This window comes from Choloepus didactylus, chromosome 17, assembly GCF_015220235.1.
Source record: "Choloepus didactylus isolate mChoDid1 chromosome 17, mChoDid1.pri, whole genome shotgun sequence".
Classification (NCBI taxonomy): Eukaryota; Metazoa; Chordata; class Mammalia; order Pilosa; family Megalonychidae; genus Choloepus; species Choloepus didactylus.
In genome coordinates, this window is record NC_051323.1 from 55,312,207 (window position 1) to 55,337,803 (window position 25,597).

The 25,597-nt window shown below is 36.6% G+C and overlaps 1 protein-coding gene across 3 annotated transcripts in view; it reads left to right on the forward strand.

Annotated features, from left to right (window-relative positions):
• The window catches only part of HEATR5B (HEAT repeat containing 5B), a 133,319-nt gene that overhangs the window by 72,435 nt on the left and 35,287 nt on the right, over nucleotides 1-25,597 (forward strand). For all 3 annotated transcript variants that reach the window (XM_037807072.1, XM_037807074.1, XM_037807073.1), the window contains 5 exons: nucleotides 1,902-2,046; nucleotides 9,456-9,695; nucleotides 10,164-10,415; nucleotides 15,693-15,874; nucleotides 19,227-19,295. In XM_037807072.1, coding sequence (XP_037663000.1) covers nucleotides 1,902-2,046; nucleotides 9,456-9,695; nucleotides 10,164-10,415; nucleotides 15,693-15,874; nucleotides 19,227-19,295 — 888 coding nt within the window. The remainder of the gene's footprint in view (nucleotides 1-1,901; nucleotides 2,047-9,455; nucleotides 9,696-10,163; nucleotides 10,416-15,692; nucleotides 15,875-19,226; nucleotides 19,296-25,597) is intronic.

Here is a 25,597-nt window from a genome sequence, read left to right on the forward strand (position 1 = left end):
CCTGGGTGTCTGATCCCACGTAGTGGGGAGGGCAGTGATTTCACCTTTCAAGTTGGCTTAGCCAGAGAGAGAGGGCCACATCTGAGCAACAAAGCCCCCACCATTTTTTGTACTTGTTACCACTTAAGAGTTTTGTACGTTGTATGTCAGAAACCTGGATTTATCATTACTTTTTATGCATTTGCATTTTAGCACCTGTAGGAAGTAAGAAGTGGAGTTACATAACAAACAATACAGTAATACTGCATTTATAATTAACCAAATGCTTACCTTCACTGCAGGTCTTTATTTCTTTATGCTACTTTGGATCACTGTCTAGTGTCCTTTCCTTTCAGCCTGAAGAACACCCTTTAGCATTGCCTGCAGGGCAGGTCTAGTAGAGATGAACTCCCTCAGCTTTTTTATCTGAGAATGTCTTAATCTCTCCCTCGTCTTTGAAAGAGATTCTTAGCGGATATAAAATTCTTGACTGGCAGTTGTTTTCCTTCAGCACTTTAAGTATTTCAACCCACTGCCTCCTTGCCTCCATGGTTTCTGATGAGAAATCAGCACTAAATCTAATTGACACTCCCTTGGACGTAACAAGTTGCTTTTCTCTTGAAGTTTTCAGAACACTTTCCTTGTCCTTTGCATTTGGTATAGAAGTAGAATTGTCAGGTCATGTAGTAGTTTTATGTATAACTTTCTGAGGAGCTGCCAAACTGTTTTCCACAGTGGATGCACCATTTTACATGCTTACCAACAATGTACAAGTATTTCTATTTCTCCACATCCTCACCAAAACTTATTTTCTGGTTTTGTTTTTCGTGTTTTGTTTTTTTATTTATAGCCATCCTAGTGGGTTTGAAGTGGTATCTCATTGTGGTTTTGATTGGCAATTCTTAATGTGCGATAATGTTGAGCATCTTTTCATGTGATTATTGGCCATTTGTATATTTCTGGAGAAATGTCTGTTCAAGTCCTTTGCCCATTATTTAATTGGGTTGTTGTTGGGTTGTTGCAGTTATTGTATATTCTGGATATTAAACTCTCATCAGATATATGATTTCCATGTATTTTCTCCCTTTCTGTAAGCTATATTTTCACTTTCTTGATAATGTCCTTTAATGCACAAAAGTTTTTTATTTTGATGAAGTTTATTTTTTCTTTTGCTGCTTGTGCTTTTGATGTAAAATCTGAGATTCCGTTACTTAATACAAGGTCCTGAAGACTTTCCCCATTTTTTTTTATGAGAATTTATGGCTTTAGCTCTTTTATTTGATTGTTGATCCTTTTGAGTTAGTTTCTGTATATGGTGTGAGGTAGGGGTCCACTTTCATTCTTTTATATGTGGGCATCCAGTTTTCCCAGCACCATTTGTTGAAGAGACTATTCTTTCCCCATTGAGTGGACTTGGCACCATTGTTGAAAATCTATAGATATGTGGGTTTATTGTTGAATTGGTGTTTTTTGGTGGGTTTTTTTTTTAGTAAATTCCTCCTTTGCTTTCAATTCTTACTGTTGCTATTGTGCTTACTGATAGAAGCAATTTGCCCCCTAACCTTTTATTTTTACTACATCTAATCTCTTTACTTAAAATGTCTGTAACAAAGTTTAGTAGACCCATGTGTAAAACAAGATGTACAAAGATCCTTCTGGATTTTCATCTAAGTTTGTTGTATGGGCTTTAGTGCCCATTTCTTGGGACACCTATTTTGACTACTAAAATATTCTTAATATATTTTATTATTTTTATAATTTTTCCAAAAGACCATTAGTTGGCTATATTTATACTGTGTGGTTGTTAAATGAAGAGCTATTTCACAAGTAAGGTGTTACTATACTATGTACTCATTAGGCAAATGAGATTAAAGGATTCCAGCTTTTAAAAACAATTTCCCTAAAATTATTATGGCTTTCAGGTTCATTTATGTAGTTCCCACTTATTACTTCGGCGGGCAGCTGTGGCATGTCTTCGGCAACTTGCACAAAGAGAAGCAGCCGAAGTATGTGAATATGCCATGAGTCTAGCAAAAAATGCAGGGGACAAAGAGAGCAGTGGTGCCAGTAAGTTATGTTATTGGTCAATATTCTTTTTGTTTAAATGCTTTCACATTTCAAATGAATATTACTTATTGAGTAATATTTTATGTTGAAATATGGTCAAATTCTTTATTCTTTAAAATAAAAACTATTATCACTTTTAAAATTCCAGTACATTTTTCTTGCTAATTTTACATTTTTTAAATTTTGTAGCTTAAAATACTTAATATCATTTAATATCAGGATACTTTTGCTATCCCTTTAGGAAGTTATATTTATATAAAGGATGAGTAACCCAGGAATGTATGACTAATACACTTCTGAAAAGAGAAACTATGTTTTGGAATCTTCTCGTCTTTGATAGTAGCTAATAGTAGTGATAGAACTTTTCCTTTAAGAAGGTGTGGCCAAATTAATCAGTAAAACTATAAACTTTCAGTAGATGTTTTGGTGGAAAAAGATAGGTCTTTGCTTTTTTTTCAGTTAATTTGTGTTTTGGGGAGGATTTTCAATATAGCTTGAGCTCGGTCTTTTGGTCTCTAGGGATAGGTGGTATCAGATTTTTTTTAGTTTCATTGACATAGATATTTCCCCTTTTATGAGAGAACATTTTTACTTATAAGAGCTTTCCAATGTATAGAAGCTCCTGGGGTAACTAAGAAGCAAGATACAAAAATAACTTCAATTTTAGCATAGTATAGTAAGAGCTCTGTTAATGAATATACTAGATTATAATGTAAAATAAGTTCATTATAAAAGTCTAATAGTAGACATTACTGGTTTTTGGAGAGAAAATATAGCACTAAAAATAATTATGGAACTCCCCTGAGATACATATAAAATTTCAAAACTCCATGTCATTTGCCATAATCAAAATTGAAGGACAAACCAAGATAGAAAAAAATATTTGCGTATTATATGTCAAAGGCTTTATCTTTATTAGTGGGTTTGTATGTATGTGTATTGCATATTTTTTTAAATGTTTTCAGAGTCTTTACAAGTTTGTTTCAGGGGTCCCTAAGACCACCCCCAGTTTCAGCAGATAGTCATAGTCATAGGTATGATTTATTACAGTGAAGGGATACTAAGCAAAATCAGCAAAGGAAGAAAGCATACGGGGTGAAGTCCAGAGAAAACCAGGCACAAGCTTCCAAGAGTTCCCCCCAGCGGAATCACACAAGATGTACTTAATTCCCTCCTGCAATTAGTTGTGAAAACACAATCCCCCAGTGATTGAATAATTGCAAGTTTCCACAACCATATGATAGCATATTTCATCTATTAAATTGACCAAGATTCAAAGTAATGATTATAGCCAGTATCGGGAGGGCTGTGAATAAAAGGAAAATTTCTTAAGCTGTAAACTTTCTGGAGGACTCTTTGGCAGTGTGCTGTAAAAATTTGCAAGATGTTCTTACCCTTTGACCTAGCAATTCGCATTTTAAAAATTCATCCTCAATGGTTAATCACTTAATGTCCTCAAATTCTGTGGTTTGACATGTAGCCCTAAAGTTCACATTGTATAAGTGTAATTACTGGGATGAGAAAAATGTTCATTTTATATTGCCAAAGGGAAAAAAGACATCTGTACCTGATCTCTCCCTGGTGTTGTTTTCTTGAAACGTTTCCTCCAAATTTTCCTACTGTCTTTGGATTCCCTTTGCTGTAGCTGTTTTTCTGCAAACCTCTCATATTTCTGTCCTTAGAGCCATCTAACTAAAGGACTGCCTTTCAGCTTACATGTTTCTTACTGCTTTCAGACTTCAGAGAGCCTAGTTGTCCTTATTCTTAATGCTACTAGTTCTACTACTTCTGCTGACTGTAAGAATAAAAACTTTTCTGGATAACGCAAGAAATTTACCCACTGTTTCATAATAATATTACTTTGATTATATGCTAGGTGCTGGGAGAGGATTTTCCCAATTTTTAAATCAAGTTTCAGAATACAGTGCACTTATAGTTTGGATCCTGGCACCATAAATTTTTAAATATCTAAACTCTAAGACTGAATAAGTTTCGATTTACTCTTTTTTGTGAATGCAATTTTATTGCGATATACTCACATACTAGGTAGTCATCCAAAAGTACAATCAGTGGGTCACAGTTTCATCATATACTTGTGCATTCATCACTACCATTAATTTTTGAACATTTGCATTACTCAAAAAAAATAAATAAGAATAAGAATAAAAAAAGAGCACCAAAAACATCCCATACCTCTTATTCCCCCTATTATTTATTCATTTTTTGTCTTTATTTTTCTTACTCATCTGTCCATACACTGGATAAAGGGAGTATCAGTCACACAGTTTTCACAATTATCCAGTCACACTGTAAAAGCTATATAGTTATACAACCATCTTCAAGAATCAAGGCTGCTGGATTACAGTTCAACAGTTTCAGGAATTTACTTCTAGCTATTCTAATACACTAAAAACTAAAGATGGATATCTATATAATGCATAAGAATAACCTCCAGAATGACCTCTCTACTCTATTTGAATCCCTCAGCCACTGAAACTTTATTTTGTTTCATTTCTCTTCCCCATTTTGGTCCAAGAAGGCTTTCTCAATCCTGTAATTCCAGGGCCAGGCACATCCCTGGGAGACATGTCCCTCATTGCCAGGGAGATTTATACCCTGGGAAATCATGTCCCATGTAGATAGAAGGACAGTGAGTTTAGCTGCAGAGTTGGCTTAGAGAAAGAGGCAACATCTGAGCAACAAAAGAGGTTCTCATGGAGGGGATTCTTAGGCATAATTATAAGTAGGCTTAGCTTCTCCTTTGCAGGAATAGGTTTCATAAGGGCAAGCCCCAAGACTGAGGGCTTGGCCTATTTGATAGGTTGTCCCCAGTGCCTGCAAGAATATCAGGAAATCCTCAGGTGGGGAAATTTAATAATTCTACCTTTTTCCCCAGTCCCTCAAGGGGGCTTTGCAAATACTTTTTTATTCACTGCCCAAATTACTCTGGGATGTTTTGGGGCATCACACTAACCTGATCTCACCAACAAGATCTCACTCCCTATTCAAGGCTCCATGTAATTACGGTGTTCAAATAAACTGACCATACAAGTTAAATCAGATAGTTTGCTACAGAAAATATAAATTTTGCACCAAATAAACATCTCTTCCTTTGGTCTCACACAGAAGTGAAGTTTTAAAACACAGACGATATCATTCTTTACCCTTTAGTCTGATTTGCCTTAGTCCTAACCAGATCAGCTTCATTCATATCTTTAATTGAAGTCTGATCTCTTTTTCAGCTTTTTGGACATATGTTGTATGGGGTAATGTTGACTTTCATAGCTGTAGAACTCTAGCTCTGAGTCTTAGGTGTCACACAGATACTTGAAGTTCCAAGGGACAACCAGGTTATACACAAAGAAGTCAGCATCTCAGAATTTAGAAATAACTGTAACAACTCAGGAATAGATATGACTGCTGCAAGAACTTACAATCTAGGAACCTTTACAATAAGCATTCCCCTGATAACCTGCACTCTCAAATTCAATTCTCAGAGTCTGCAAATTATATTTAGTCTGTATTAGTGAAGCGTTATTTTTGTCTTTTTGTTTCTGGCTTATTTCACCCAACATACTGTCTTCAAGTTTCACTCACCTAGTTGCATGCATCATAACTTCATTCTTTCTTGCAGCCGCTCAATATTCCATTGTCTGTATATACCACAGTTGGTCCTCTGTTCATCAGTCAGTGTACCCTTAGGCCACCTCCATCCATTGCAGATCATGAATACTGCCACCATAAACAACAATGTGCAAATGTTCATTCATGTCTTTACTTTCAGTTCTTCTAAGTATATACGTAATAATGGGGTTGCAGGATCATATGGCAACCCTATACTTTGCCTCCTGTGGAATCACCGTACTGCCCTCCAGATGGGTAGCACCATTCTACTTCCCTACCAACAGCAAATAGGTACATCCCTTCTCTCCACATTTTCTCTAGCACTTTTATTTTTCTGTTTGTTTTTTAAACAGTTTTATTCACAGTCTATACAATCCATCCTAAGTAAAGAATCAGTGATTCCTATTATAATCACATAGTTATGCATTCACCACCACAATCTATATAAGGACATTTTCATTTCTTCCACAAAGAAAGAAGAAGAGGAAAAAAAATTTAAGAATTAAAAAAAAATAAAAAGGAGAAACAACAACAATAGTAACTCCAGGAATCCCATACCCCTACCTTATATCCCCCTTTTATTGACATTTAGCTTTTGTATATTGCCTTTTTTACATTTCATGGAAGAATATTACAATGTTACTGTTAACTAATTTGCATTGATTGTATTTTCCCATATACCATTCCATTTTCAATACCTTGCAATGTTGACATTCATTTGTTCTCCTTCATGTAAAACATTCTCATATTTGCACATTTACTCACCATCATTGTCCACTCTAGGTTTCGCTAAGTTATACAGTCCCAGTCCTTATCTCTGTCTTTCCTTCTGGTATCATATATCCCCTACCCTTCCTTTTTCAACCATACTCACTCTCAGCTTTGTTCACTGTACTTACAATATTGTGCTACCATCAGATAGTACTGTGCTATCAATTTCTGGATCTGTACCGTCAATCCTGTTGAACCTTCTTTACGCCTTCAGCATCATATGCCCAATCTCTACCCGCTTTCTATCTCCTGATAACCTCTGTTCTTAACTTTAACTCTCAAAGTTTGCTCATTAATGTTAATTCATATTGTGATTTTTCTTCTCTCTCTCTGTTTTTATCCTTAGTAATAGTTTTCATTTCTACACTCTTCTCTAAATCTCTCCCTCCTGTCTCTTCCTATTTTTCTGTAGTACTCCTTTTAGTATTTCTTGTAGAGCAGGTCTCTTATTCACAAACTCTCTCAGTGTCTGTTTATGAAAATATTTTAAACTCTCCCTCATTTTTGAAGGACAGTTTTGCTGGATATAGAATTCTTGGTTGGCAGTTTTTCTCTTTCGGTATGTTAAATATGTGACACCACTGCCTTCTTGCCTTCATGGTTTCTACTGAGAAATCCTCACTTAGTCTTCTTGGGATTCCCTAGTATGTAATGGGTCACTTTTCTCTTGCTACTTTCAGAATTCTCTCTTTGTCTTTGACATTTGACAGTCTGACTAGTAAATGTCTTGGAGTAGGTCTGTTTGGATCTATTCTGTTTGGGGTTTGCTGCACTTCTTGGATCTGTAGTTTTATGTCTTTCATAAGAGAAGGGAAATTTTTTGTTATTATTTCCTCCATTATTCTTTCCGTCCCCTTTTCCTTCTCTTCTCCTTCTGGGACACCCATGACTTGTATATTCATGCCCTTCATGTTGTCATTCAATTCCCTGAGACCAAACTTGTATTTTTCTGTTCTTTCCCTATCTGTTCTCTTGTGTGTTAAGATATTCTGTCCTCTAGTTCACTAATCCTTTCTTCTGTCTCTTCACATCTGCTGTTGTAAGTCTCCATTGTGTTTTTCATTTCTTCTGTTGTGCCTTTCATTCCCATAAGTTCTGCCATTTGTTTTTTTTTTGAATTTTCGAGTTCTTCCTTAGTTGTTCACTCAATGTCTTCTTTATATCCTTCATCTCTTTTACCGTATCTTCCCTCAACTCATTGATTTGATTTTTAATTGATTTAGCATGTTTGTTTGAACTTCTTTAATTAGTTGTTTCTACTCCTGTGTCTCATTTGAGGTGTCAGTTTGTTCCTTTGACTGGGCCATATCTTCGTTTTTCCTAGTGTGACTAGTAATTTTCTTTTTTGGTGTTTAGGCATCTGGTTTCCTTGATTAGTTTTTTCTAAAGGTCGTTTTCACTCTTTTACCTAGGCTTTGTTTTCTGTTCTTTGGCATTCATTTCACTTACTGTAGACCTCTAGAATAGCTTCTGTGTTAACTGATCAGAACTTTTCAGCTCTTGTTATTCTGGTTCTTGCCTTGCCTATATGGAACCCCCCCCTTTTTTTGATGAGTGTCTACTCAGATACCATCAACCCCAATCAGATTTTCCCAGACCAGACAGGCCCAGGACTCAGGAGGAGGGTGTAATCAGTATCAGGTTTCCCTGAGGATGAGATCCAGCAGGTTGTCAAATTTTCCTGTGAGACCTCTATAGACCCTGGACTTTTCCTATCCTGCCCAGCAGGTGGCACTTGTCAGCCTGCAGCTCCCCACAGGCGTAAAGAGGTGTGGTGCCTTTAATTCTCACCAGACCCTGTCCCTGCCAGCAGAGGTAGAAAACAAGCTTAAGCTGTTTTTTCCCCCTCCCCCCCACACCCGGTGTCTGATTCTGTGAAGGAGGGCCACCACTTGAGCTGGGCCTCAACCCCACTTTCCTTGGAGAAGAGCCACCCTTTAGAGAATTGTCTCCTTACTTGACTCCTTACTTTGTCTCTCAGACCTATTTTAACTCCACCCTTGCCTGAGTCAAGGCTGACAACTAAAAATGTTTCTCTAATGAGCTACTTAAAATAGTTTAAAAAAGAGAAAAAAAGAAAGAAAAAAATTCCCTTTTTCAGAGCCAGTCCCCAGCCCACAAGGTTAGCCAGTCAAGAGCCAGAGTTTGTACCTGGCTCTATGTGTCCTTTTCTTGGGGCACAGCCCTTTCCAGTATTCTGAACTCAGCTGACTCCCAAAGCATCTGTTTTTACTTATTTTTTTTTTTCTGTCAGCCCCACCTCCTCTCTGCTGGGAGAGACCTCAGGTTTCCTTTCTTGCTTGCTTCAGTTTTATCTGTGCTCGTAGCTTGTATTCCGTAGTCCGTATTTTTTCCTTAAAACCCCAGTTGGAGTTTGTTTGGGCTACCTTCCCTTGCTCCTAGTAAAGACTGCTTCTTTTTCCCACAGAGGAGTGTTCCAACTCAGCTTTCCATGCCAGTGGGGGAGGGGCACCATGCTTTGCAATTTGGGGGCTTTACTTACAGTTCTGTGCTGTGATCTTGGTCTTTCCACCCACTCCAGACTGGTGTACAGTGTGTGTCTGGTTGTTTCACACAGTTTTTAGCTATTTACTAGCTGCTCTAGAGGACTAAATAAATTCCACACCTCCCTATGCTGCCATCTTGCCCCATCCTCTCCTTAACTTACTAATACAGTAAGAATTCTTCCTTTCAGTCCATTAAATTAAGTATATTTAGAAGTATGGTTCCCACACTTTTTGTTCTTAGAATTGAACAAGTATTTATTGAGCATTCCCTGAAGATTTGCTTAAAATAACTCAAAATAGTCTTAAAAATCATGATCTTACATTTACTGTCAGATTAAATTCTAATCCTAAAGACATGTAAATTTGAGACTATACCATGTCAAATTGTGGGTAGCTGGTTTGATTGCTATTGTGAATTTACATGTAAGTCTTGGTCTTTATTATAATTGTTATCTATTGTATACAACAAAATCCTAAAGAAGTCTATTTGTAAAAATTACTTTTCAGATGTCAATTCTTTTGCACCTGGGGTTAGTTCCCAAAGTGATATCCATTGCCGGCACCAAGGTGTTAATATAACAGAAACTGGTCTTGAGGGACTTCTTTTTGGAATGCTTGACCGGGAGACAGATCGTAAATTATGTTCTGATATTCATGACACTTTGGGACATATGCTTTCATCACTGGCAGTAGAAAAACTTTCCCATTGGCTAATGCTCTGTAAAGATGTTCTTGCAGCTTCTAATGGTATGTATTTAATGTATTAAATATCTTCTTACAATAATGAAAATTTTTATGTTTGCTATATGTATGTATATTTGAGCTTACCCTTAAAAATACTAATTAATGTATAAATAAGTCCCTATGGAAATGTTGATGATAAGAGTATATAATATAAGCTAATGTTTTTCCTTTATGTTTTTCAAAATTGACCAAGTTTACACTAAATTTTCATATATAAAAACCTCAAGTTACTCTATAGTTCAACATAGTATGTAAAGCTAGTGAAATATGTAAAATAGTTTTATGTTTTCCTTTCCTTGGTGTTTGTTAAAAAAAAATACTAAACTTGGTAATTCTGTTGTGTGCCAGAGAGTGAGAATTTAGTTGGTTTTTTTTTTTTAATTACAAGTCTTCTGACATTAATGCTATGTCTAAAACATCTTTTTTTCCTAGATATGATATTGTTATAATGTGCTTTTATTTTTGTTACAGATATGAGTACTGCGACTCCTTTTAGTAGTGGAAAAGATGAAGAATCTGAAAAGAAAGACGAGATGGATGATGATACCATGTTTACCACACTAGGCGAAGAAGATAAATCAAAGCCATTTGTGGCACCTCGCTGGGCTACTCGGGTATTTGCTGCTGACTGCCTGTGTCGAGTCATCACTTTGTGCGAGAATGCAGACCAGTTGCACTTTGATCTTGCCGTGGCACGTTCTGCTAAACTACGAAACCCTACAAGTAAATTTAAAATCAGTACTTCTCTTCCCCACAGTATTTTTATACGGTTGAAATAATTTACTGCTATGTGACATGCTTAGACTATTCCTTTTCAGTTGTAAGTTCCCTTGCCATTTACCTTAGTTTTCTCTCTCCTCTACAAACTCTCCATCCCCGGCTTCTGATCCATATTTGAAAGATTAACATGTTAAAGAAGGTGGTCCAGAGGTATGTGTATATATAAGTGTATCTTAAACATTTGCCATTGGATAATGGCGATAATAACAGAGCTTCCTCACAGCAGTGTCCTAGTTTTAACACTTTAGTGTAAAAGAGATGTTTAAACTTTAAGGTCTAAATAAACTGAACTTTGCAGTTTCAGGTCTGAAGAATGTTAGAATTCATGAATGTCGTAGCAAATGAAAAACTCAGATTTCAGAAATGCTAGAAGATATTTTTGAAAAGGAGAAAAATGTTTATTACTGAAACACTTCACTCCTTTTTATCTTTTTTAAGCTTTTTATACCACATATCTCCTGGATCAGATATAATAGGGATTTACAAAGTGATCATCAGATTAGGTCCAATTATCTTCATTTTACAAATGAGGAGACCCAGAGAAGCTGAGGGAGGTAGAAGAGTAATAGATTCCCTGGCCTGTCCTTTTTTGTTTCTTCATCACACTGTCATTTTGAAATATCTAAGGACAAATTTTATTAATTGAAAATGTCTTCTAGGTTATGTTATTGCGTGTAAGAAGCAGCAAAGCTCACAAATAGATTAAAATAAACAAATAAATAAAACTGTTCTACTCCATGTATAAAATGTGAATCTGAATACAGCGTACCAACAAAATGCAATATACCACAAACACAATGGCTTTATACATGCAATTATTCAGCAAATGTTTGCTTAATCCTATTCTTTGCTACACATTGGGGATACAAAGAATAAAAAAAATTCCTACCCTTGAAGACAGACAGGCTTATCACTCAGATAATTATGATTATTCCAATTGTTGCATGATAAAGTATTTTGGGAACATAAAAAAAAAGTAGTATTCATTTCCTGAAGTGCCAAGGAAGACCTCACAGGTGATTTTGAAGCTGGGTTTTAAAAGCAGGGAAGGATTTTGCAAGGAAGAAATGGAGTTATGGTTGTATTAGTTTGTGTTTCTGCTGTAGCAAACTACCACATATTTAATGGTTTAAAACAATGCAAATTTATTGTTACAGTTCTGGAAGTTGGAAGTTTTACTTGGTTTAACATGGGTTTCACTAGGCTAAAAATCAGGGTGTTGGTGGGGACACGTTCCTTTCTGGAAGCTCCCTTTCCCAGCCTCTAAAGGCTGCCTGCATTCCTTGGCTCGTGGCCCCTTCCACTATCTTTAAATTCAACAACATTGAAAATTCTCTGTGATCCTACTTGAGGTGTCACATCTGTCCCCCTTATGATAGCTAGGAAAGTCCTCTCCTTTTAAGGACTTGTGATTACATTGGGTCCACCCAGATAATTTGGGATAATCTCCCCATTTCAAGGTCCATAATCTTAATCACATCTGCAAAATCCCTTTTGCCAAGTACAGTAACATACTCATAGATTCCAGGAATTAAGGTGTAGACATCTCTGGGGGCCAGTTTTCTGTCTGCCACTCTGATTTATTATAAGCAGAGAAATAAGAGAATTTGTAAAGGCATGGAAGTGTAAGTGGCTTACTGTATTTAAGGAATAGTCGAAGCCTTAGGTTGGTAGAATTTTTAACTGTGTTTTTTTTCTCTTACTGTTTGTGTCTTGTACTTTAGCTTGTATTCTTAGTAGACCCTCACAGGTTTTCCATTTCTCATTGATAATTCTTATTCTTTTCTGCCTCCATTGTGGATTTTAGGTCTGCTTTTGTATTTTTATTTTTCCTGTAACTTTTTCTGTATTTCTCCCACCTCCATTATTTTATATTCTTTTCACTCTTTATGGTTTTCTGGTCTTATTCTATAGCAGCCTTGATTTTTTGCATCCTGTTGAGGATTACAAATGATTTTCTAAATTTTTATTCTGGGTTTTATAGAAAATTGCTTTCAGAGGTTAGCCGTTTCTCTGAATCTTCAGAAATCCTTCTTTTCCTACTTTTTTTTCATAGGCTTATTTGTTTATATATCCTCAAAAGAGGAAAGTGCTCTGCATATTTTTTATTTGTTCAGGGGGTGGGGTGGTGACTATGTAAGCGGTAGATTGTCCATGTGCTCTGTCTTTGTTTACTGCAGTACTTCACACCTTCAGCTAGATGGTAAACCAGTAAAACAGCTCCCCCCCCCCCCGGATTCCTGTTTCTGGCGTGCTTTGTTCTGCTGGACTGAAGCAAGATCCTTTCCAGCACCCCCTGCCTGGCATTTGGGTTCTGAAGAATTGTGGAGGGTATATGAAAAACTACTTACCCAATTAATGTGCTGTGAAGGCTCTTCTTGCATTATCCTCATTTCCCCATGTCCCTTTTTACTGTTTTGTGTAAGGAACTTCTACTCCCAGAATATAGTAAACTGGCAACTCTCTAAATCTCTCCCAATTTTGGACTTGGTTTACATTTCCTCTTCCCACTCCCATCCCTTTAGGATCTTGATTTGAGGAAGGTTGGAGATAGAGATTGGTGAGAGAAGCAACGATGCTGATTGTTGGGGAAAGCACCACTCTCATTCTGGGGACAGTTGCCTAGTTTTGTTGTCTGGTAGACTGACATAGTCCTATACTTTAAGAGTTTGGTGACACAAAGTGCAGGAGGAATAATGGTTTTATGTTTTTCTTTTGTTTGTTTTTTACTTTTAAGTTGGCATAATATAATTAGGTCTCTTTTAATCCAATTATTTCTCCCTTGGAAATTTCCTCTGAAATTCTGGCGATAGTATATTATACCTAGTTTTTATTGGCTTCCTGTCATAATGCCACTTTCCTTGGGCATGTAGAGAATCTTTGCCTTTCTTGTACCATTGTGAGTTGGTGCTTGCCATACTTCTTACAGAAAGTGCAGCAGGTTTTAGGAACATCACCTCTTTAATCCCACCATTTCACTCCTGGCTCCAGAGCCCAGTCCCTTCAGGGCTGGTCTCGACAATACTAAGTTTCTTTAGCACATTGAGTTCAGGCAGGGGCCTGGACCCATTGCTGGACAGCACCGTCAGTGGGGGACAGGGTTGAGGGGATTAGACTGGATGTTCTGGTGATCGGTATTGATCTCTCTCAGTTAGGCAAGGAAGCGTTAGGGGTTTCTAGCCAAATGTTTTTCCCTCTTCCCCTTGCCCGCATCCCTCCATACCAGCGAATATTCTTTTTAAACTTAAGCCTCTAAAATCAACATTTTAGGTAGGCTCATGAAAAAAATTGAAGATATATGTCTTGTAAACGTGACAAAAACAGCAGAAAAAAATTTGCAAATAAGAGCAGTGTCAAAGAATTGCCTCTGCTTCACAAAGACTGAGACTCTTGCAGCCTTCTCAAGTTTGCTGATCTGTGTTCTAAGAGAATTAAAACTACTTTGGATAAAGTTAAGGTAATCGATTTTTTCAGTTTAGATGTTGCTGTACATCCCATAATGTCATCTTTGTTGCTGTGTTGTACAAAGATTTACCAGTGTTTTTGAAACTGAAATTTTCTTGAAAGAATATCCTTTATTGCCATGTTGTACGAAGATTTATCAGTGTTCTCGGTAGGGAAATTTTCTTGAAAGAATATCCTTGTTATTGTTACTATTTTTGTAATTAGAGAATCTGTAAGTTTACAGAAAAATAATGTAGAAAATACAGAGTTCCAATATAGCCCCCCTTACACACAGTTTTCCCTGTTAACACTTTGCATTAATGTGGTACATTGTTAATGATTGTTCTATTAATGTGGGGTATGATAATTAACTAATTTTCTTATGTTGAACCTCCTTTGTATACCTGGGATTAATCCCACTTGATCATAATGTACAATTCTTTTAATGTGTCATTGGATTCTGTTTGCTAGTATTGAGGATTTTGCATCTCTGTTCTCAGGGATATTGTTCTTAATTTTTTGTGTGTGGTATCTTTTTCTCGCTATGGTATTAGGATATTGACCTCATAGAATGAGTTAAGAAGTTTGCCTGCTCTTCAAGTTTTTGGAAAAGTCTGGGCAGGATTGGTATTAATTCTTCTTGAAATGTGTAAAATTCACTAGTGAAGCTATCTGGTCCTGGGCTTTTCTTTTGGGGGAGGTTTTTGATGACTGATTCAAATCTCTTTACTTGCTCTTGGTCTGTTGAGATCTTCTGTTTTCTTCTTGAGTCAGTATAGGTAGTTTGTGTGTTTCTAGGAATTTGTCCATGTTCAGCTAGGTTATCTGATTTGTAGGCATACGGGTGTTCGTAATATCCTCTTTATAATCCTTTCTGTTTCTGTGAGGATGGTGGTAATGTCCACCCTTTCATTTCAGATTTCAGATATTTGTGTCTTCTCCTTTTTTCTTTGTCACTCTAGCTAAAGGTTTGTCAATTTTATAGATCTTTTCAAGGAACCAACTTTTGGTTGCATTGATTCTCTCAATTGTTTTTTATTCTCTATTTCATTTTTCTCCATTCTAATTTTTAGTTCCTTCTGCTCACTTTGGGATTAGTGTGCTCTTCTTTGTGTAGCTCCTCCAGTTGTGAGGTAGGGTCTCTGATTTGAGATCTTTCTTCTTTTTTAATGTAAACTTGAGAGCTATAAATTTCCCTCTCAACATTACTTTTGCTGCATTCCATAAGTTTTGGCATATTATGTTTTCATTTTCTTTTGCCTCAAGATATTTTCTAAGTTTCCTTATGATTCTTTGACCCATCAGTTTTTTAAGAGTGTATTGTTTAATTGAACATATTTGTGAATTTTCCAGTTCTTCCTCTGATTGATTTCTAACTTCATTCCATTTTGGCTAGAGAAGATACATTGCATTATTTCAGTATTTTATAATTTATTGAGACTTGTTTTGTGACCTAACGTATTGTCGATCCATGTGCAATATCCTCATTTATTTTTTATTATTAAAGAAGTTGCAGGTTTACAAAACAGTCATGCATAAAGTATGGGATTCCCATATACCCCCCTATTATTAACACTTCATGATTGTGTGATACATTTGTTATAATTGATGAAAGCAACTTTTCATAATTGTACTATAAACTACAGTCCAGGGTTGCTTGTTTTTGAACACAGTGAAACGTTTAGATCGTAAGTGCTTTTATTAGAAATTTATTTTTACATTATTGCACTTATTTTTGGTAAATTTTTACTGTTTGCCCTCCATTTTAATTTTTAGATGACCTCTTAGTACTTCATCTCTCTGACCTGATTCGAATGGCATTTATGGCTGCAACTGATCATAGCAACCAGCTGAGGATGGCTGGGCTCCAAGCACTTGAAGACATTATCAAGAAGTTTGCATCTGTTCCTGAGCCAGAATTTCCAGGTCATGTGATTCTGGAGCAGTATCAAGCTAATGTGAGATTTTCTATTTATTTAGAAACTTGAAATTGATCTGTTGAGTGATCAATAAAAGAAAGAAGACTGGAAGAATTTATTTGGAACTTCAGTCTACTTATTTACTTAGAATGCATACCTTTAGTCATGTTGTTTGTTGCATAGTTTCAGTCATTCCACAGTTAAAGAAACAATAGTGTGAAACTGTTGTCCCTATTTTTAAGCTCTGATAGCATATTAGTAATAAAATGAAAATAGAAATTTCAGCCTAGCTTTCCCATCCTGTGTTTAGGTAGTTAGCCATGCCATTAAAAGATAAAAGGAATAATCAGAAGAGTGTTTGAATTTGCTACCATTGCTTTTATAAGTCTAACCTTGATAAACATTTTTGAAAATAAAAAGCAATTGCTCCTTGTATACTGAAGGATAAATTAATTTTTAATAACAGCAGTTAAAAATTATACTGATAGGATTAAATACTTTTGAAAGTTTTTTTTTTTTTTTACTTCCATTCTGAACTGAAATACTTATATAATTGTTTGTTCTTGGATTTATAGCTTTATTTATGTCCTTCAAGTGAGGCAATAAATCTAATCCTGGTAATGGGGGCTTATGTGAAGGCAAAAAATCTATATTAGTAAAGAAAAAGTAATTAAATAGTGTTTACTATAATTTTGTAAAATCTTGAGTCCAGACATACCATACCTCATGCTCAAACATAAACAAATAAAAAGTTTGAATGATGTATAATCCGTCAGTTTGCCATCGTAAGTGTAGGTGAGGAATTTATAGCTTGTAACCCAATTAGCTATAGAAAACCCATATACAATTGTTTACTTCCAAATACGCATCCTATCATGGACTTTTTTGTTTTTAAAACTTTTTATTTAGAAATAGTTTCAAACTTTCAGAGCAGTTACAAGAATATTTCAAAGACTATCTTTTCCCCTTTACTCAGATTTCATCAGTGTTAATTTTGCTCCATTTGCTTTATCATTGAATTTCTCTCTCTGCCTTCACAAACACACACACACATGCACACACATTTAAGAGTAAATTACATATATATCATGTACCTTTACTCCAGCACTTTAGTTTGTATTTCCAGAGGACAAGAACATTTTAATACGGTTTTATTGAGATATATTCACAAACCCTACAGCCATCCACAGTGTGCAGTAGTTCACAATACCATCATATAGTTGTACATTCATCACCAGAATCAATTTTTGAACATCTTCCTTATTCCAAAAAAAAAGTAAAAGTAAAAAAGAACACCTAAAACATCCATCCCACCCTATTTTTCGTTTAGTTTTTGCCCCATTTTTCTACTCATCTGTCCATACACTGGATAAAGTGAATGTGAACCACAAGGTTTTCACAATCACACAGTCACACCATGTAAGCTATGTAGTTATGCAATTGCCTTCAAGAATCAAGGCTACTGGATTGCAGATCAACAATTCAGGTATTTCCTTCTAGCTATTCCAACGCACTGAAAACTGCAAATGGATACCTATATAGCGCATTAGAATGCCCTCCAGAGTGACCTCTCCACTCCATTTGAAATCCCTTAACCACTGAAACTTTATTTTGTTTCATTTTCTTACCCTTTTTGGTCAAGAAGATTTTCTCAATCCCATGATGCCAGATCCAGGCTCATCCCCGGGAGTCGTGTCCCATGTTGCCAGGGAGATTCCTACCCCTGGGAATCATGTCCCATGTAGGGGAGAAGGCAGTGAATTCACCTGCCGTGTGGGCTTAGAGAGTGATTGAGGGCCACATCTGAGCAACAAAGAGGTTTTCTGGGGGAGAAATAGGCACATTCTAAATAGGCTTAGACTCTCCATTGCACTAACAAGCTTCATAAGGCAAGTCCCAAGATTGAGGGCTCATCCTACTAAATTACTAGTCCTCAAAGTTTGTGAGAATATTAGTAATAATCCAGATGGGGAAGTCCAGTATTTCCACATTTTTCCCCAGTTCTTCAGGGGGTCCTGCAAATATATTTTTATTCTCTGCTGAAATTACTTTGGGATGTATCAGGATTTCACACTAACCTGTGCAAACCTACCAGATCTGACTTCTATTCAAAGTTTTATGTAATTATGGTGTTTGAATAAACTGACCATGCAGTTAAATTATTTAATGTGGCTGCAGAAAATACAGACCCTGCACCAAATAAACATTTCTACTCTTGGTCTCACACAGAAGCTGGAGTTTTAAAATACAGTCAGTATCCTCATCCTTTATCTTTTAGCTTGATTTGCCTTGGTCCTAATCAGATCCTCTTCATTCATAACTCTAATTGAAGTCTGAACTCTTTTTCAGCTTTTTTTTTTTTTTTAACAGTTTTTGTATGAGACAATACTGACATTCATAGCTGCTGAGCTCTAGCTCTGAGTTTCAGGAAGAACATTCTCTTACGCCACCACAAAACAGTTGCCAACTTCAGGAAATTCAACTTTAACATACTTTACTTTTACACAATTTGCCATATTTCTGTTTTGTCAGTCAACCCAATAACATCTTTTGGAATATTTTTTTCTCCTTCAGTACAGGATCTAATAAAAGGTCCCATATTGTAGTTAACTACCATGTGTCTTTATTTGGCGAGAACAACTCTTGATCCGTTTTTCCACTGCTGTTGATATGCCTTAGTGTATTCAATCTCTAGTGTAAAGGAAGAAATTCAACTTAGAATGTCACTACATCTGATTCCTTTATTCAGCTCATATGTATTAAATCCACAAATTTATTTCAGAATCTGTGACTTATTTTTGGCTTATTTCAAACTAAAGCTCAAATTCCTTCATTTATTAATTTAATGAAAGTACCTACATTCATAATTCTTGAGTAACCTCTTAAAGCTTCTCTTTTTGAAATGAAATGATCTCTAGGGCCCTTTAGTGATTATGTGAAGTTTTAGTGCTACTTAGTTGTTGTTTTTTAAGGAATTGACCTAGTTGTATGAGATTCAACCATGAGGTAAATACTGTTAGAAATATGTTTAGAAAAAATATAGACATAAAAAAAAACAAGCAAAATAGCAGTGTCTTTTTTTGTTTGTTACCTCTGGTACCATGTGACTGTTAGAAAATCCTGTTTACTATAAAACAAAAACAAAGGAGAGATGAAAAGATGAATTGCCCATTTTCTACAGCGTTCATGGAGTTTGAAATTGATAACCTGGAAAACAAAATTAAAAATGGTATAGTTGAGTTTATTGTAAGTAAAAAAGAAAGATAATGGAGATGTGATAAGAAGGAAAGGAACAAAGATATATTTTGTGTGTTTTCATCTTCAAAGACACAGTAGGCTTTACGTTTATTACTTATCTTTAAAAATAAAGTGCTTGTATTCATTTTACTAGGTGGGAGCTGCTCTAAGACCAGCTTTTTCACAAGATACTCCATCAGACATAATAGCAAAAGCTTGCCAGGTAAGGAGAAAAATTGGTTTTCTGTGGTTAATGTTGACAGATATTTTAGAATTTCACTTTCAAGAAAGAAGAAAAAGTGAATAATATTTATTTTTGTCTTAGAAATACAACTATGGCAGTTTCCTTTTTAATTATCAGATGCTGGAGTTGCAACTGTTAATCACATTCCTTTTTCAGTAGTAGCTGAGGACATGTCTTTGGGGTGCAAAAGTCTTATAATATTATCTAGAAGTGAACAGACATCTGAAAATCATAAGGTACAAAATAAAAGTAAGACCTCAAAATCTATAATAAATGAAGAAGGTATTTTAATGAATAATTAAATAATATAATTTTTTTTACCACAGATTGTGAAAATTCTACAAGTTTCTGGGTGTTAAATTATTCTGAAAAGAATTTCTCAATATGGAAATTTTATTGTGAAATTAGTCCCAGGGGTTTATTCTCACATTATGGTGTCTTCAGAGAGTCTCAAAAACACCAAAGCACAGGAGCTTACACTTTTTTTTCTTTTTTTTTTTTTTTTTTGTGTGTGTGTGTGTTTTGTTTTTTGTTTTGTTTTTTTTTTTTTTCCATTTTTATTGAGATTGTTCAGATACCATACAATTATCCAAAGATCCAAAGTGTACAATCACCTGCCCCTGGGTACCCTCATACAGCTGTGCATCCATCACACTTAATTTTTGTTCAATTTTTAGAAACTTTTCATTACTCCAGACAAGAAATAAAGTGAAAGATGAAAAAAGAAAAAAAGAAAAGGAAACTCTAAACCTCCCCTATCCCTAACCAACCCCCCTCAATTGTTGACTCCTGGTATTGATATAGTACATTTGTTACTGTTTATGAAAAAATGTTGAAATACTACTAACTGTAGTATATAGTTTGTAATAGGTATATAGTTCTTCCCTATATGCCCCTCTATTATTAACTTCTAATTGTATTGTCATACATTTGTTCTGGTTCATGAAGTGATTTCTAGTATTTGTACAGTTGATCATGGACATTGCCCACCATAAGATTCAGTTTTATACATTTCCATCTTTTGACCTCCAACTTTCCTTCTGGTGACATGTATGACTCTGAGCTTCCCCTTTCCACCTCATTCACACACCATTCGGCACTGTTAGTTATTCTCACATCTTGCTACCAATACCCCTGTTCATTTCCAAACATTTAAGTTCATCCTAATTGAACATTCTGCTCATACTAAGCAAGAGCATCTACATTTCTTCCACAAGGCAGGAGGGAGAATCAAAGAAGGTAGAGATGCAAAAGAAAGAGGAAACAAAAAAAAAAATGACAGCTAGGAAGCAGCAAAAGGAAAAATAACCTTAAATCAAAGTAGAGTAAAGAATCAGACAATACCACCAATGTCAAATGTCTAACATGCCTCCCCTATCCCCCCCTCTTATCTGCATTCACCTTGGTATATCACCTTTGTTACATTAAAGGAAGCATAATACAATGATTCTATTAGTTACAGTCTCTAGTTTATGCTGATTGCATCCCTCCCCCAATGCCTCCCCATTTTTAACACCTTGCAAGGTTGACATTTGCTTGTTCTCCCTCGTAAAAGAACATATTTGTACATTTTATCACAATTGTTGAATACTCTAGATTTCACCAAGTTACACAGTCCCAGTCGTTATCTTTCCTCCTTTCTTGTGGTGTCTCACATGCTCCCCATCTTTCTCTCTCAACCATATTCATAGTTACCTTTGTTCAGTGTACTTACATTGTTGTGCTACCATCTCCCAAAATTGTGTTCCAAACCACACACTCCTGTCTTCTATCACCCTGTAGTGCTCCCTTTAGTATTTCCTGTAGGGCAGGTGTCTTGTTCACAAAGTCTCTCATTGTCTGTTTGTCAGAAAATATTTTGAGCTCTCCCTCATATTCGAAGGACAGCTTTGCTGGATACAGGATTCTTGGTTGGTGGTTTTTCTCTTTCAGTATCTTAAATATATCACACCACTTCCTTCTTGCCTCCATGGTTTCTGCTGAGAGATCCGCATATATTATTAAGCTTCCTTTGTATGTAATGGATTGCTTTTCTCTTGCTGCTTTCAGGATTCTCTCTTTGTCTTTGACATTTGATAATCTGATTATTAAGTGTCTTGGCGTAGGCCTATACATATCTCTTCTGTTTGGAGTACGCTGCGCTTCTTGGATCTGTAATTTTATGTCTTTCATACGAGATGGGAAATTTTCATTAATTATTTCCTCTATTATTGCTTCTGCACCCTTTCCCTTCTCTTCTCCTTCTGGGACACCAATGATATGTACATTATTGTACTTTGTTTCATCCTTGTGTTCCCGGAGACGTTGCTCATATTTTTTCATTCTTTTCTCCATCTGCTCCTTTGCGTGTAGGCTTTCAGGTGTTTTGTTCTCCAGTTCCTGAGTGTTTTCTTCTGCCTCTTGAGATCTGCTGTTGTATGTTTCCATTGTGTCTTTCATCTCTTGTGTTGTGCCTTTCATTTCCATAGATTCTACTAGTAGGTTTTTTGAACTTTTGATTTCTGCCGTATACATGTCCAGTTCTTCCTTTACAGCCTCTATCTCTTTTGCAATATCTTCTCTAAACTTTTTGAATTGATTTAGCATTAGTTGTTTAAATTCCTGTATCTCAGTTGAAGTGTACATTTGGTCCTTTGACTGGGCCATAACTTTGTTTTTCTTAGTGTAGGTTGTAATTTTCTGTAGTCTAGGCATGGTTTCCTTGGTTATCCAAATCGGGTTTTCTCAGACCAGAACAGGCTCAGGTCCCAGAGGGAAGAAATATTCAGTATCTGGTTTCCCTGAGGGTGTGTCTTAGAAAATTGCTCCACCCTTTGATGCCTCGGGTCACTGTGCTTTTCTGCCCAGCAGGTGACGCCTGTTAGCCTATAATTCTTGACTGGTGTGAGGCGGTATGGCCGTGTTCCCCCAGGCTCTGGGGTCTGGTTCTGAATGGAAAGGGCCCCACCCCTTTCCTCCTAGAGAAGACAGACCCCTCAGGTGGAGGTCATTAGCATTTCAATGGTCTCGCTCTCTGCTTGTGGTGTCTCCACCCTTCCCAGAGTCACAGCCCTGGAAACTGAAAATGGCTGGGGCTTTCTCCACTGAGCCGAAAAAGAAACAGATAGTCCCCTTCAGACCCAGTCCAAGGCAACCCTCCGGCTCTCCCAGGTCAGTCGTCACCCAAAGCCTCTGTCTGTTTTTTGGGGCTGCGTACCTGTAGTGAGCAGTTCACACTCGCTACTTAAAACCCCAGTTGGAGCTCAGCTGAGCTGTATTCGCTTGCTGGGAGAGAGCTTCTCTGTGGCACCACGCGGCTCCGCAGCTCAGGCTATGGGGGAGGGGGTCTCCCGACTTGGATCCGCAGGTTTTACTTACAGATTTTATGCTGTGTTCTCAGGCATTCCTCCCAATTCAGGTTGGTGTATGATGAGTGGATGGTCTCGTTCGTCCCCCCACAGTTATTCTGGATTATTTACTAGTTGTTACTGGTTTTTTGTAGTTGTTCCAGGGAGACTACTTAGTTTCCACTCCTCTCTATGCCGCCATCTTGCCCCTCTGTCAGGAGCTTACACTTTTAATAGGTTGTTCTTTTTCAAATGCCTCATCTTGAAAAAGAATTCATGCATTAAGCTCTAATCTTTCAGAAAATCAAATTCTTTATCTGCTTACCTAAGAATGAAAGAGAAGCAACTCTCCTTCTCTCCTCCCTGTTCTGGAGTGCAACGCTGCGGTCCATCATTTTTACTTAGACTCCATGACCAAACATCACGTGACCTCCAAGTGAAGAATGGTCTGCTCTCTGCAATGATAGATTTGAACCTGTGACTTTGTTCCCTCTATAGCTGAACAGGATTGCATCTTCCTTCCATTGTTAAGGTTTCTTTCTCTGAATCCGACTCCCTTAATAATGGCTGTCTCAGCTTAACTCTTAAAGGGCTCGGGTCAATGTAGCCCGAAGACCAGAGAACACGCCAGGCACAGAGTCAGACTTGGGTTTATTAGGCCCTACATACAGGAAAGGGACCCCAGTGGCAGCCTTCTGAGGAAAATGGAAGTCAGCGCTCTGCAAAGGCGGGGAATGCAAGGGGCGTTTTATAGGAGTTCAGGGCAAAGACATTCCATTGGGTGTGAGAACAGAGTTCAGTAGAATCTCATGACACTAAGGTTCTGGAGGTTTCTTATCAACAGTGATTGGGGGGAGGGAGTTTTCATGCTTTGTTTAGGATACCATCTGTACATACTTTCTTCCTTGAGGAGGTCTGATGACCTTTAACTTCTGTCCTGGTCATAGCTATGTGCTGTAGGGCCTCCTTCCCCTCCAGGAAGCAGGAACCCGGGCCCTGGGTCCCCCACAGTGGCCTGGAGAGAAATGAATTCCTTCTACCAACAGCAGACTAGAGAGAAGAGGGAGCTTGTTTAAGAGATAGGTCCGTGGATCATGATACTTGCAAGCACAAATCTTAGAGTATGTAATTTGGCTTTGGTTACTGACATACAAACATCAAAAGTCACAGTCATGTAAATAAATAGATAATAAATATATAACTTACATACAATTATTTTATTTAATTGTTTATAGTATTTAAGCAGATAAAACCTCCTATAATGCTCCTGATCATAAGAAAAGCAACGTCTATTAGAAATTTCATTCTTGTGAATGACTAGTATGAATATTTTCTTGTTAACGAATTTGCCTTAAACTTCTTATTTGTTTTATGGCCTCATTTGCTTTTCTCTAAGTAGTTTCTTTTCTAGCAGCAGGCTTAAATGTATGACCTCCTCTCCTTCTGTTGCTGGAAAACCTGGTAGAACAGAAGTTGCAAGTTGCTTTCCTTACAAGAAAAGAAGGAGTTGACTTTGGGCAGATAATAAAACATGGCATTCCAACTTGTTTACTAGAATAAACATCATGTTAAGAAATCTTAAAATCAGGATAATTCTTAGATATTACTGTTAGGTTTTTCAGTTAAGAAGAGAAGGATGAAAACTTGATCAAAAGGAGTTTCATTGTCCTGCTGTGAGCATGTGGGCTGAAGCCGAAGAAGGCAACAGCCCTGAGCCAAGGGAACAGTAGGGCTTATAAAGGATGGTTGGTGGAGGGTCTTTGTCCAGGGACGCAGAGGCTGGCAAGTTCAGGTTTGCAGTCTTTCCGTGGCTACTTTTGGGAAAAGGGGTAGTTGGCAGATTTCCACTGGCTGGTTTTAGAGCGGGGAGGGGTGGTGGAGGGGGGTTGGCGATGGCGCTTGGGAGCTGGAAAATTTAAAATTTTAAGGCCGTGGCTTATTGAGGACCTGCAGGGTTTCTAGGGTAGGGGTGGCTTTATCAGAATTCCTAAGGGCAGGAGTGGGTTGAGGGCCCAGGGCCTAAACCTAACAATTAGAGTAGAGATCTTTAAATGTAATGCAGTTGGGAACAGTAATCAGTACATTACTTAAAATAGGATCAGAGCCGTAAACTTAGTACTTATCTTAAATATGTTACTTCAGCTTAAAATTTGTAAATAGACATTCATTCACCAATCTTGATATAGAGCCAAGTATTTCTTTGAATAGGATTTTGCTGATTCAGTGCTTTGTCTTTCTTCCTAAACTAAATCCGTAATACATCATCTGCAACTTACAGTTTCAGTTTCTTTAAAGTGAAGAGGGTACCTAGGTTTTTGCAAAGCAAACTTAGTACAAAATTCTCAATCTTTAGTTTTCCTCAACTTTTGCAGTTATATTTTTACTAAATTTCATAGAAATATTTATCAAATCTCTCTAATATGTTAAATTTAGTTGCCTTAGTAATAACTACTTTTTCTTTTCATGCCCATATTTAATGTCTTTTCACGCTCATATTTACTGTCTTTTCACTTTAAATGTTGTATTTCAGCATTGTTTTGACTGGCATTTAACTTTGCATCAATATGTCCTTAAATGATAACAGTCAGTTAAGAAAAGTCCTTATTAATTTTTATTAAATTTAGTTTTGAATTCTTTGTTATTAAGATTATAAGATATCCAAGCTCCTGTAACAGTGCCTGACACATTGTAAGCACTCAATAAATATTCATTGAATTTTAAAAAAAAAAAAAAAAAAAAGATTAGAAGATAATTAAATAGTTTACATAAATATTTATTCTCAACCTTAAAAACTTTTAAATCAGGAACACAAGTGCATTTATCACAATTCGAAATCCAAATGCTCTGAAAATGAAAAAGCCCCCCAAACCAAAAGCTTTTTCATAATTCAGCAAAAGCTTATCTAATTTGTACTCTTTTGCCCCAGGTCTGAAGCTGAGTAAGACTAAGGTATGG